This window comes from Phragmites australis, chromosome 24 (assembly GCF_958298935.1).
Source record: "Phragmites australis chromosome 24, lpPhrAust1.1, whole genome shotgun sequence".
Taxonomy (NCBI): domain Eukaryota; kingdom Viridiplantae; phylum Streptophyta; class Magnoliopsida; order Poales; family Poaceae; genus Phragmites; species Phragmites australis.
Window position 1 is genome coordinate 8,395,254 of NC_084944.1, and position 13,341 is coordinate 8,408,594.

The window sequence follows — 13,341 nt, forward strand, 5'->3', positions numbered from 1 at the left end:
GAGTATTTAAAGCAGCCGGCGGTACAGAAGGAAGGGAGCTTGGAAGACATCTGGAATATATCCTTGAATATATGGGAAAAAGAGAGAACACACAAGCATAGACAAGAACACAGCGCAAGAGAAACACGGCTGAGAAGTGAGCAGCACGAGACAGGCCGAAGAACAAAGAGCCCCAGGCTCTAAGATAGACCCACATTCTTGCAAACCAGCAACATCCTTGAGGGACTTCCTCAGGGCATTTATAGTATCCATACAGGAGTAGGGTGTTACGCCCCCGTGCGGCCCGAACCTGTCTAAATTCCGGTGCATTTACTCCTTTCTGCACTAGGTCATCTCCGCCACCACCGGTCGTTGCATTCATTCCCATTTATTTCTCCGACGAACATACTCAGGATCATCCCCCTGGCCGAATCTCTAAAAAGGGGTCTCTCGGGATCCCTGCGACTGGAGTTAATCCTCCGACAAGCAGGGTCAAGCCTTTGGTCTAAAATAAGCTCAAGTTTACGCCGCCCTAATTATAGGACTGAAATGTCAGCCTCAGCGTCATCTGTCTGCGGCAACGGTGCATCCTTGCAGCCATCCTCCTCCTCCATCAATGTCGGCACAACCACCGAGCAACACATGCTCCAGATCGACAACTACTCCTGACAAAGGCTGTACCCTTCGGCGACCACATCAAGTCCTCTAATTTCCAAGTGGCTGGTGATGTTATCGTGTGCAAAGTATGATCGTTCTTGTCTAATGACCCACATAAGAGATCCGCAAGCAAAAGGAAATTAGGGTGTGTCACCTAAGTGGCAAGCATACTTAATTTCTACGGTTGATCTTTATCTTATTTATTCACTAACATGTAGATCATTTGTTGATCTGTGCGACCAACTAGCTACATGGTCTAGGGTGTCCTCTATCCTACTTTTAACCATTGTTGTATTCATTATTATTTTCAACACCATTTACTTTTGGCTTTTAATAGTATATATTTATTACTTAGGGTTTTGTATTTACAAGTATTTAATCCCCCTATATTACAACCAAATTGTTAAGTGATTGTAGGGCAAGATCACAGTGATATTACAACCAAATTGTTAAGTGATTGTAGGGCAAGATCACAGTGCAAACTTGATAGACCAACTGCCTCCCTTAAAAATCGATATTTAAACTTTGCCTCTTAAAAATCAATATTTAAACTTAGGGTCACTCTAGAGATTTTATGTTATATGTTCGTCTAGGTGACATTGATAAAACAACCGCTTATAAAAAAAAAGTGTCACAAAACAAGAACTTGAATCGATCGATCGGCTTGCCACTTGCCACCTTGTGCCTCAACTTATTCTTCACGATCTGTCCTTCCACAGGTACTGATGCATATAGTCCGGTGTCTCCTGTCTTCCACGACCCTTGTGGACCTCAGCTTCCCCAAGCCTAGTCTGGTCTTCTGCCATTGACTTGAAACTCAATTTCCCACAAGCCTAGTTCGATTTCTGCCGTAGATCGGTGCCGCCACCCGAAGCACCTACGAGCGTCAAAGACAAATTAAGGAATCATGAACCAAAGCCGTGCGACGCTCAAGAATTTTATCCTCAGTTTTTTCGGGGTTATGCAACATATCTAAATGATAACATAGCTCATAGACATCACTTAAAATATAAGAAGGAAATCAAGTGTTGCAGCCAACCATCTTTTCCAGGTGTTTAACTACCCTAAAACCGCCAGCTAAGGGCCCGTCAGACAAGGCCTCACAAAGACTGAAAATGAACGGTTTCAGACCTTCGACAAAAAGCTGAACTTCATATTAGCAATAACCTCTTGGCTGATAATAATCACAATATAGATATGCCATGGGAATAAGGTTGTTAAAATCGCCATTCTGAATTGGGTCAAAGATGCTTAGGATCACATTTACGAACGTACAATATAAAATCCCACCGGATTCGACAATTATTATATGTTATTTCAATTTTCTATGTATAGTACGATTGTATACTTTGGAACCTAATTTTCTTAACATCTATCTTATTGTTCATTGAATGGAAAATTTGGTTGCCTATCATTTGCACAATTATGACTAGAATAGCAATTTAACAACCATGTCATTACAGGTCATTTTATACTATGGAATTAAAAATAATAATAATCATATATAATTAAATTATCTCAAACCTCAAGATCTTAATCTCTAATATAGTTACTAATCATATTTACCATAGAACTCAGATTATCAAGGGATATAAAACACAACAAATAAACGCCTACCAATCTTTTATAACATGGGATGACTCATGATTCTACTACGGCTCTACCACGATCCTACTAGATATGACTCAACATAAAGATTTGATTGAGTCGTCGAAATGCGATCCTAGTAGATATAACTCAAGATAAAGATTTGATCAAGTTGTATGGGTGTTGGTGGGATTGCGATTTTAATTGCCTTTCATGGGACTCTTCCACGTGTTTCACTAGACTAGAAGCATTACAATAATGTTAAGATATAAGTGGCAAAAATCAAACTTTTAGTAGTCTCTCAAAATATGTAGGGATTTTAATGGTAATATGTAACGGGAAAAAATAGAACATTGAATGGCCTTTTAAAGCTTTCTAATCTAAAACCTTCCCCTGGCTGGCATGCATGCAGCCGGCTCCACGAGTTCACACCCCCCTTCCTCCTCCCTCTCCCCGGCGAGTCGCGACCTTCCACGGCTTCCCTTCTTGACTTCTCCTCCCACCTATCTCTGATTCTCCCTCACCACGGCTTCCCCTCTTGACTTCTCCCACCTATCTCTGATTCTCCCTCACCACAGGCACCGGCGATCCCTGTGCCACCATTCCGTTTCTTCCGACCCCTGTGCCACCAGATATAAAACCTCTGGTGTTCAAACGATTTATTCCAGAGAGTTTGAGGAGCATGTGAATCGATGCGATGATCTTAGGGGCGTCCGTTTGCTACTAGTCTCGATCTGAAGGGTAGCACGCAATCTTGGCAGAAGGTTAAGCCCCAAAGCCTTGCCGCGCGCCGCCCTTCCCTTCCCTCCCAGGCCACCGCCGCCGCCGCCGCCCCACTTGGCCACCGCCATGTCGACCGACCCGGCGTCCACCACGTCAGCCATCGTCGCAACCACGGCGTTTGGGTCGCACGTCCTGAAGATCGACGGCTATTCACGCACCAAGGGCCTCGCCACCGGCGTCCACCTCAGGTCCTGCTCCTTCCCCGTGGGGGGCCACTCCTGGCACCTCGCCTACCTCCCCAACGGAGACTGCGCCGAGCGGGCGGACTACATCTCCCTCTTCCTCGTCCTCGACGATGCCTGTGCCGCTGGCGGCCCAGTGCTCGCGCAGTTCACGATTAGCTTGCTCGACCGCGCTGGCAAGCCCGTGCCATCCCACACCAAGACGACCAAGATGAACCAGTTTGTCAGCCCCGGCGCACACTGGGGGTTCACCAGCTTCATCAAGAGGGATGCGCTTGACAAGTCAAGGCACCTGAAGGATGACTGCTTCTCCGTCAGGTGCGACATCTCGGTCGTCACGGAGTTCCGCGCCGAGGACGCTGCGTCCGCGGCCTCTGGTACCGCCGCCGTCGCCGCAACTGCTGCGCTCATCGTGGTGCCGCCGCCGGACTTGCCGCGGCACCTAGGCAACCTCCTGGTGAGCGAGCAGGGGGCCGACGTGCAGTTCCGAGTCGACGGGGAGGACTTCGCCGCGCACCGGTGCGTGCTCGCTGTGCGGTCGCCCGTGTTCCAGGCTGAGTTGTTCGGCGCGATGAAGGAAGGCGCTGGGACGCACTGCGTGGAGATTGAGGACATGAGGGCTGACGTGTTCAGGAACCTGCTGCATTTCATATACACCGACTCGCTGCCGGAGTGGAAGGCCGGGCGCGAGGAAGAGGCCTTGATGGCACAACACTTGCTTGTGGCCGCGGACAGGTACGGCATGGAGAGGCTCAAGATTATCTGCGAGGAAACGCTGTGCCGGCACATCGATGTGAGCACGGCGGCGACCACTTTAGCGCTTGCTGAGCAACACCGTTGCCATGGGCTCAAGGATGCTTGCGTCGAGTTTCTCAAGACCCCTGGGGCGCTGAATGCTGTCATGGCAACCGATGGTTTTGATCATCTGACCATTAGCTGCCCCTACCTTATCAAGGAGTTGATGTCCAAGCTTGCTGCACGTTGACCTGGGAGAAGAAGATTAGGGACATGTTCGACATGGCCTGGGGTTTCACCCTTTCAGGTTTAAGTAATGGGAAATGCAACTGTCCAGGAAGATAATTAGTTAGTGGCTTTTCTATCAAAAACTCTCTCCAGCCACAAAAGTTACTGTTCTGGGATATGTGCGGCTAATCTTTTTAAACTCTAAAAATTGAGATATCTCTATCAATGTTTAGATTGGACACATGGAAGTGATAGGGGTAGCGTTGCTTGGAAACAATACTTCCATTATCATAATGTTGCTACTTTGATAGATGTATCATGATAGAAATCGGTTGTCAAAGATACATTTTGGAGAGTTTGTTCGATGTCCAAAACAGCACAAATTTTGTGGCTGGAGGGAGTATTAGTACTAGCAGATACATGTGTAGTTCAATCTTTAAAAGGGTGCACTGTACCTCATTTTTTTCTAGCAGATACATGTCGTTGTGTCCTTTGTGGAGAGCATAACTTTTAACTAAGACATGTATGCTGATCTGATGAACATGTAGTTCGCTTAAAGCTCTCCACAATGGCCTGGAAGTATCTTATAGACATTTGTTCTCCTTTCAGATGATGGTTGCAAGCATTTCAATTCTGCAACTCTGTACTGAAATTGATTGTACCGTTATCCATGTTGATGCGCCTGTTGTTCAGAACAAGTCTTCATGTAGGTTCAGATTGGACGGACTTGTATGTTCTTGATAGCTTGGCGCAATGTGCATTGCATCAACTGCTGACGACTATATACAGGTGAGTGGAATTGCTCTACAAGTTTAACAACTGTTTTGGTCCTGATTTATCATTATTTACCTCTAGCTAATAATCGCATAGTAGTAAGTTCATTGCTATTTTTGTATCATTATCTACCATAGTTGCTTTTGTTCCCTTAAAACAATGGTGGCATCACTGGTTTCATGATTAATTAAAGAAGCAGCAGTTCTCCCTTAAAAAAAATTCCAAAGCATTTTAGCGCTCTTTCCAAGGCCTATTTATCATTGTCTACCAGAGTTACTTTTGTTTCATAAAAAAATGATTGTAAAGCTGGTTCCATGATTGGTTAAAGAAGCAGCAGCTGTTACTCTAAAAGAATGTCGTAGCAGTTTAGAGCTATTTTCTAGGTCCATGCTTCCTAAGGATACCTCACGAGTTGTTGTTGTTATTTCAATAAGTTCCTCTTCACTTGTGGAAAGATTGAGTCAGTTGATGATGCATATCGACTGAAGCCAACTTGAGAAGACCATGATCGGGTAGGCTGCCCAAGAAGATATTAATACAACTTGTCTGCAATGTACTGCTCTGCAGTGTGATTTTCTCTTCATAAATCCATGCGCCATTGTGTTCTTGCTTTGATTATATATATCTACAACCCGAGCTTCTGTCCATGTCCTGATCTATCATTTTTTTTCTCCCTCATTACAGCATAGCATTTGTATACCGGTATAATTCTTGTCTTGTATGTATTTCAGATCATCATCGCACTTGTGGTAAATACAAGCCCATATTAATTTTTCTATGTTCACAAATTGTATGTAATTGATGCACTTCCTATTTTTGTTGGACTTCTAGAGGCAGCTATCGAGCAACAACTACACGAGCCTCAATACTCCAAGGCTTAATTTGTACTCTCTATGAACTGTTTACGTTCCATTTCATATTTGTGCAGTTATGCTAGTTAAACACGTGAGAACTTCAGCCTAGTTCAATGTTCTATGTATGCACAATATCAAGTTCCACTCTGCTGAATATTTGGTTTTATGATCTAAATCTAGTGAAACATATTACATATGGAATGAGAGGAATTGAAGAATCTTCCAGACTTAACCAAGTCAAAACACTGGCAGAAGTGACCCACTTAGCTCACAGGAAGTAGTGCAAAAGTATTGCTACATTGGGTGCACAGTATAATCAAACTGCACAGTGGCTTGCTCATCTTTACCTGTACACTTTCAGCTAGTAGCTAGTTAAGCGAGAAACCAAATTAAAATATATTTTGTTTTATATATGATGAGTGTTTGATAAAGTTGTAGATTTGATTTGTGTGTTTGCATAAGCATGAATATGTGTTGTAATTATGATCATGACTAATCAAAGTTATAAAAAAATAGAGTTAGCGATTTTGTCTCTGAGTCCAGGAAAATTGTACACGCCGGATGATTTGACGTTGGAGATTTTGTACACGCTGGATAGTCCGGTGTTCATATGAGTTTCACATCGGAGCTTTTCAACTCAGAAGAAGAAAAAAAAGTACACGCTGGATGATCCGGCGCTGGGCAACAATACACACTGGAGCATTTCTTGCAGAGAAGTTATAAGTCGTGTCTAGTGGACTTACATTCACCTGATGGTCCAACGCTCAAGGAATAAACGTTGGATACTACGCCAGAGCATTTCATGCAGAGAGGATGCAAAATGGTGGTCTGTTGGAGTTGAACTAGCCGGATGGTCCGGCGATGTAAAGCAATGTATGTCGGACTAATTCTTGCAGAGATGTTATAGAATGATGGTCTGGTGGAACTGAATGTACCGGATGGTTCGATGATGAGGTTTTGGAAACACCGGAACAACCAGAGTTCGTGTTTTGCTGGTGATGTCTCTTTCAGCAGAGATTTTGATTTCTTCTAACTAGAGATGGAATTGTAGATATATGTTTGCTTGTGTTGTGTTGTGAAATTGAGGTATCCAACTTGATGGTCGACGGCGGGATGATCGGGACCAAGCGAGGTGCTTGGTGCTGGATGATCAAGGAGGTCGGCGCGGAGTCAAGGGTGATCCTAGCTGTTCATATGGAGGTCAAGCAAAGCGTGAAAAGATGGATGAAGGTGATATGTTGATAAAGTCAACCGAAGGGGATACTGGTGCAAGTGATAAGACAACCTGAGGGATCAAGAGTAGGAGAGACTTACCGATGCTCAAGATCGCAAGACGGGTACACGTGTCAACATCGGGATGCTTGCTTGAGGTGAAACCAAGTGACAGTGAGTCACGCTTTGAGAAGCGTGTGAGGCTGTTCGCGGTTTGGCCTCAAAGCTGTGAAAGGATGGAGTGCATGTGGTATCATCGTGAAGCTTGCATTGAGGTGAAGTTAAGTTATAAAGGCACCACAGTCATCCGATGGATAGAGAAGAAAATAGATCAAAATGCTCTCGGTAGTAGGTAGAAGTATACTTCAAGAGTTGGATATTATGGGAACAAAAAAACTTGGCATTCAAGGAAGCTCCTAAGGCCTATAAATAGAGGGGTAGAGTTGTTGGGAGATGGTGAGCTAGCTGTTTGAGTTTGAGTGCTAAGGTTTTAGAGGAAAGAGAGAGGGTATCTTAGCCTTGTATTAGGTGAGAACTTGTTGTGAGCGAAATATTTTTGTAATATGTCAAAATAGGGCTAACCTATGTAAGTAGTGAAGATTAAGTTTGCTCTTATGCTTGTGTTCATCTCCTTATAGTCTCCTTTTATTGGCTCCATTGTTTCGTTGTGAGTTTTTCAATTTCGTTGAAACTTTTGTTTTTGCTTATGTTCTGAAATTTTGTCTCTTGTTGAAGTTTTTCTTCTTATTGCTAGAAGCATAAAATTCACATACAAATGTATATAAGTAGATCTTGAATTCCATGATCTCTAAATCATCAACTTAGCGAGTTTTTTTACCTGAAGTCTATCTATTTGGATCTAAGTGTTCGTTTTTCAAGTTGCAAGCTTTTGGGTGCGATGACACATGGATTGAGTTTTAATGGAACATAATGTTCAATTCCACCCATGAGAGCTATTCTTTCTTTGTGATTTCTATAGTAACTTGTTTCTCTCCAGTTTTGCTTTCACTTTAGTTTTGAGGTACGTTGGGTGATCATAATAGGAGAAGGTCATCAGTTTCGAAAGAAATTTGTGAGGCGCCTATTCACCCTCCGCTAGTCACCGGTCTTACAGTTGGTATCAGAGCTAGTTTGATCTCTTATTGACCTTAACTGGCTTTGTGATCCGTAGACGACAATGGAGAGATATAGGAAGATCCTGTTTTTTTGAAGGTTATGACTTCTCTTATTGTAAGGTGCGCATGCAGGCTTATCTCCTAAGCCAAGGAAGTGTAATAAAGAAGTTTACAGACTCTAACTATGAGTTACCTGCTGCTCGTACTTCTCAGGTCCAAATTAAATAATATGAGGCCAATAATAACGCTAGAAATATATCATTCACTAGCCTAAGTCGAAATGAGTTTGATAGAATTCAACATCTCCGCACTACTCTAGAGATTTGGACCACTCTTAGTGTCTTTCATGAGGGCATTAACCAGATTAAGGCACGACGTTAGAGCATATACAATAAAAAATATCAGATGTTTGTGCAAGAACCTGGAGAATCTTTAGATGCTATGTTTGCTAGGTTTGATGGAATTGTTAGCAACTTTAGATCCATCGGTATTTTTCCCTACTCTGATCATGAGAGGGCGTTCAAGCTTCTCTATGCTCTTGACTATAGCATATGGGAAGTGAAGATCTCAAGCATTGAAGAGTTATCCAGTAATGATATATTGACTTGTGATGAACCCTTCAGCAAGCTTAAATCCATCGAGACAGCCAAGACAGCTAGAATAGGTATAGGAAACCCCCTGTCTCAGAACATGGTGTTGGTTTCAGGCCTAATGGTGGTAGTCAAGCTGGAGTTGGTTTTTCTTGTGCTAACCCTTCACCTGACGGATTTGCTTTTTCTTCTTTGATTTCTATCACAGAGGAGCATGTGGATGCATTAGTTGATGAAGATTTGGTTTTAATCATGAAGAAGCTCACCCACTTCTACAACAACAGAAGAGACCAGAGGAGAGGCAATTCTCGTACCTATTTTGAGTATGGTGACACCACTCACTACAAGACAGACTATCCAAGGCTCAAGAAGAAGGAGGATCACGGCCACGATCACGACAAGCACAAGAAGAACAAAAAAACCCTTCTTCAAGAACTGTAATAAGATGACCAAGAAGGCAGTTAAGGCGACATCTCGAGCTTTTGTGGCAGTGCTCAACGATGTCGACACCTCCTCAAGCGAGGAGGAAAGCTTGGAGCAGGAGGAGCCACCCGTGAAGAACAAGAGGAAGAACAAGGACTTCACCAGTCTTTGCTTCACAACGGACGACAACGACACCAACCCCGAGCTCGATTCTTCTGAGGTATCACCTTCCTATGACCAGCTTTCTATTCAGGTTCATACCTTGAATGGCGCTCTTGTTAGTCAGAATAGATTGCTTAAGAGAGTGGTTCGAGAAGTAAAGGATCTCAAGTCTATGGCTAGAATCTTCTAATTCTGAGCTCGAATTGCTTAGGTCTAGGGCGAAGGATGAGGAATATGATAGTTACCTTGTGGTCATGAGTGAGCTTGCTGAGCTTTAGACTCTGCATGGTCGCAAGTCAGCTTGAAACTGATGAGAAGAAGCTCCTTGAGGAGTCTAGGTCTAATGTCTTGGGCGCTTGCAAAGGATGTTGAGATGAAAGACAAACACATCAAGGAGCTAGAATTTAGATTGGAGAGTGTCAAGTGTTCCAAGGATGTGCTGCCAAACTATTCTACTTGCACTATCTTTAAGGTCAAACTCATATGCGTCAGAGGCAAGTTCAAAAGCTTATGGTCGACAATGATCATCTCATTTATCTAGTGGAGAAATGCTCAGAAGGAAAAGGCAAAATGAATTTGATTTTGACTATGACCAAAATATGCGCAGATAAGGCGGGTTTAGCTTTGTGGTTGAGAGGGTGACTTACAATGAGGATAGTAAGACTGTTTTCACCTCACATACTTCCCTAGAAGCCGAAAAGTACCACATCACAACCCATTAAGAAACCCATTACACAACACACAAAGAAGAAACCCACACCGTAACTCAAGAGAGCTCCACAGCCTAAGACGAGAACCCCTATGAGTGAACCTAGAGTGACCGGCAATCGTATTCTCGAGACACGCTACCACTACAACTACTACTAAAGAGATGGTCACCTTGTTGGGTTTTGGTTTTTCCGTAGGAAGGATGAGCATTGTTAGTGGGAGTGGAGCACTCAGAACATGTGCCCCTTTGTTGGTGTACATGATATTTTCCTCGTTCTCGCCCACGAGTTTTAGAGCTCTTTAGTTCTCCTCTAGAGGCGGTGCTCGGTGTGGATCATATCATGGCTCATATGGTTTTGGTCCACGTGGTATAGGCTTTGAGTCACAACGCTTCGGCGGAGCATGTTTTCCTCTTTGTAGCACTCACCCCCAACACAATAGAGTTGTTTTACATACACCTACTTTTACTGCTTAAGGACAAATGACCCGGTACTGAATTCCCAAGAGATTTCTATCTAACCTCAGTATTGAGCCATCCGTCTACTATTTGTCGCCTATATAAATGGTAGGCGAAGATCTGGAGAACAAGTGGCTCGTTGACTCCAGTTATTTGCAACATATGATCGAAGATGCATCATGGTTCTCCAGCCTCACCCCGATGAAGTAGCATGAGTACATCACCTTCGGGGATGATAAGAAAGGTGGAGTGAAGGCCAAATATATGGTAAGAGTGAGTGAGAATCTCACTCTCATGAATGTGGCTTTGGTGGAGCATCTAGGATAAAATTTGCTTTTTGTAGCTCAATTGCTAGATGAGAACTTGGAGGTGCGCTTCAAGCGTTATGCTTCTCGAGTTCTTGATTCCTTAGGCGCTTTGATTTGTCGGATTTCTCGAGTTGGGAGAGTTTTTGGAACTGATTTTTCTGAGTCTTTTGGTTCTTCTTAATATTTGATTGCCCAACCTTCTTTTGAGTTTTGGATGTGGTATAGGAGGCTAGGACACATGAGTTTTGATTCGCTCACTTGTTGGAGTGCTCTAGGCTTGATCAGAGGATTGTCCAAGCTCAAGTTTGAGAAGAACATTATTTGTGCTCCTTATCGGCATGGCAAGATTGTTGCTGCCTCTCACCCACCAGTCAAGCTGGTGATAACTAAATGACTAGGAGAACTTCTCCATATGGATACTGTTAGTCCATCCCGGGTTCATTCAACGGGTGGGAAGTGGTATGTACTTATCATTATTGATGACTACTCTCGATATTGCTGGGTGTTATTTCTTGTGAGTAAGAATAAAGTGTTCTCACACTTTCGGAGCTCAGCTTTGAGATTGTTCAAGGAACTTCTAGGTGCATTGAAAGCAATTTGCAGTGATAATGCACCGAGTTCAAGAACTATCTCTTTGATGCTTTCTGTCTTGAACATGGTATTGAGCATCAATTTTCTACCACATGCGTTCCTTAGTAGAATAGCGTGGTTGAAAGATAGAATTGAACTTTGGTGGAGATGTCTAGGATGATGCTCGATGAGCATATGACTCCTAGAAAGTTTTAGGCATAGGCTATTAGCACAACTTGTTATATTTCCAATCAGGTTTTCTTGCGCTCGGTTTTGAATATGACTTCTTATGAGTTGCACTTTCAGAGGAAGCCAACGGTTTTCCATTTGAGAGTTTTTTGATGTCGTTGCTTTATTCTAAAGCATGACAATCTTGATAAATTCGTGTCACACTCGGTTTCAACGGACAAAACCAGATGCGACTTATATGTGCCCAGGATGTTTAACACATATAAGAACGTCACAGGTGAAGTAAAAAAAGCAATACTTTTATAGAATAAACGTTAAACTCTTACAACAATTGACATATATTGTCTTCTATGCAGATATCTGCAGCAGAACAGAAGCATTGGTGCCTAACAACACCGCAGGCAACCGACCGGGAGACACGTGCCTAGAATGTCACAACCTCGTCTTGATAGTCTTCAACATCTTCACTCACTGAGTAGCACCATACATGTCGTATGGCATAGAGAAAATAGCAAGTGTGAGCACATGACACACTCAAAAAGTGTGGAAAAGATAATAATATGCATGCTTATATCAAGAATAGGCTAACACATGATATATTTGCGTAAATGTGAGTAATAAAAAGATATTTGGACTCAAAAAGTATTAAATAATTATTAAGTAAACGTAACCCATACAGTCCAACACCCAGCATATAAGGCTCCCCACCTTGCATACCATAACCTTCTAGTACTCCCTGTACTATAACCAAAACCATAAAAAAATAATCATGTGAGGATCTAAGTCTCTCATGACCGTGAGTACGGCTGATATATCAGATTTTACACTCTACAGAGGCTGTACAACTTTCCCATGAGTCGTGATTTCATCACCTACTAGCATATGACTAAAGTCTCCATGTTGCAATGCTGGCCAAGCACTATACACACGCCAATGATGTGTTGCTAGGAGATCACTACGAAGCCTTTACAAAGAATCTTCCCAGTATGTGTCACCAACACTCCAGGTTTCACCGCCAGGTGCTGCCACCTAGAAGCCCCCTCTTGTGCCCTGTGTTTTCTGAGAATTAACTTCCACCATCCACGCCTCCCATCTGGCCCACACAACATTGGAAAAACCTTAATTAATCAGCTAAGCCTACCCATATCAGTCTCTTGTTTGTACGGAACTTCTAGGGTTGTCGCTTCATGAACCGGTCTTTAATTAGGTCACTTGAGTAAACACTAAACCAACCACATAACCATGACCATTATCACCAACATCCCTATGCTCAAGGTCTAAGGTTCCATATTGCTAAACCATTAACAAGTTAACCACTATTGTTGCATAAGTTCATTAATCAAGTATATGACACTTCCCAACATCCCAAAAGCATGGCTAAGCAAATCTACCCAAAAAAACTCAGATCAACTACCACTTAGGCTTCAAGGAATGTAAAGGAAGAACTAGGTAAACCCTAACATATGTGACTACCCATCAAGTTGATAGATATTACATGCAATTTTGTAAAACAAAATATTTAAAACATAGGTTTAAGATGATCAAGGATACTTACCTTTTTCCCAATGCTGCTCAGTGTTGTCGAAATCTTGGTCTTGAAGTCCCTCAAACAGATCCAAAGCGTTAACGACTAATCGTGAATTCTATCGACAAACAAACGCAACATCGAATAAACACCAAATAAACTCCTAATTGCAAAAACAATCTAAATAGAACGATAGACTGAGATCTTCGATTGGGTTGGACAAGAAGAACATAATAGATTGGATTTCTCTAGAAGAAAGATAAAGATATATGAACCAGGGTTTAGGTTTCACATGAAATGATA

At 42.8% G+C, this 13,341-nt stretch overlaps 1 protein-coding gene across 1 annotated transcript; it reads left to right on the forward strand.

Moving 5' to 3' along the window:
- Positions 1-2,696: 2,696 nt before the first annotated feature.
- On the forward strand, positions 2,697-4,401 carry LOC133907586 (BTB/POZ and MATH domain-containing protein 2-like). The gene has a single exon (XM_062349657.1). The coding sequence runs from the start codon at positions 3,073-3,075 to the stop codon at positions 4,171-4,173; it is 1,101 nt and encodes a 366-aa protein (XP_062205641.1). The 5' UTR covers positions 2,697-3,072; the 3' UTR covers positions 4,174-4,401.
- Positions 4,402-13,341: the final 8,940 nt, after the last annotated feature.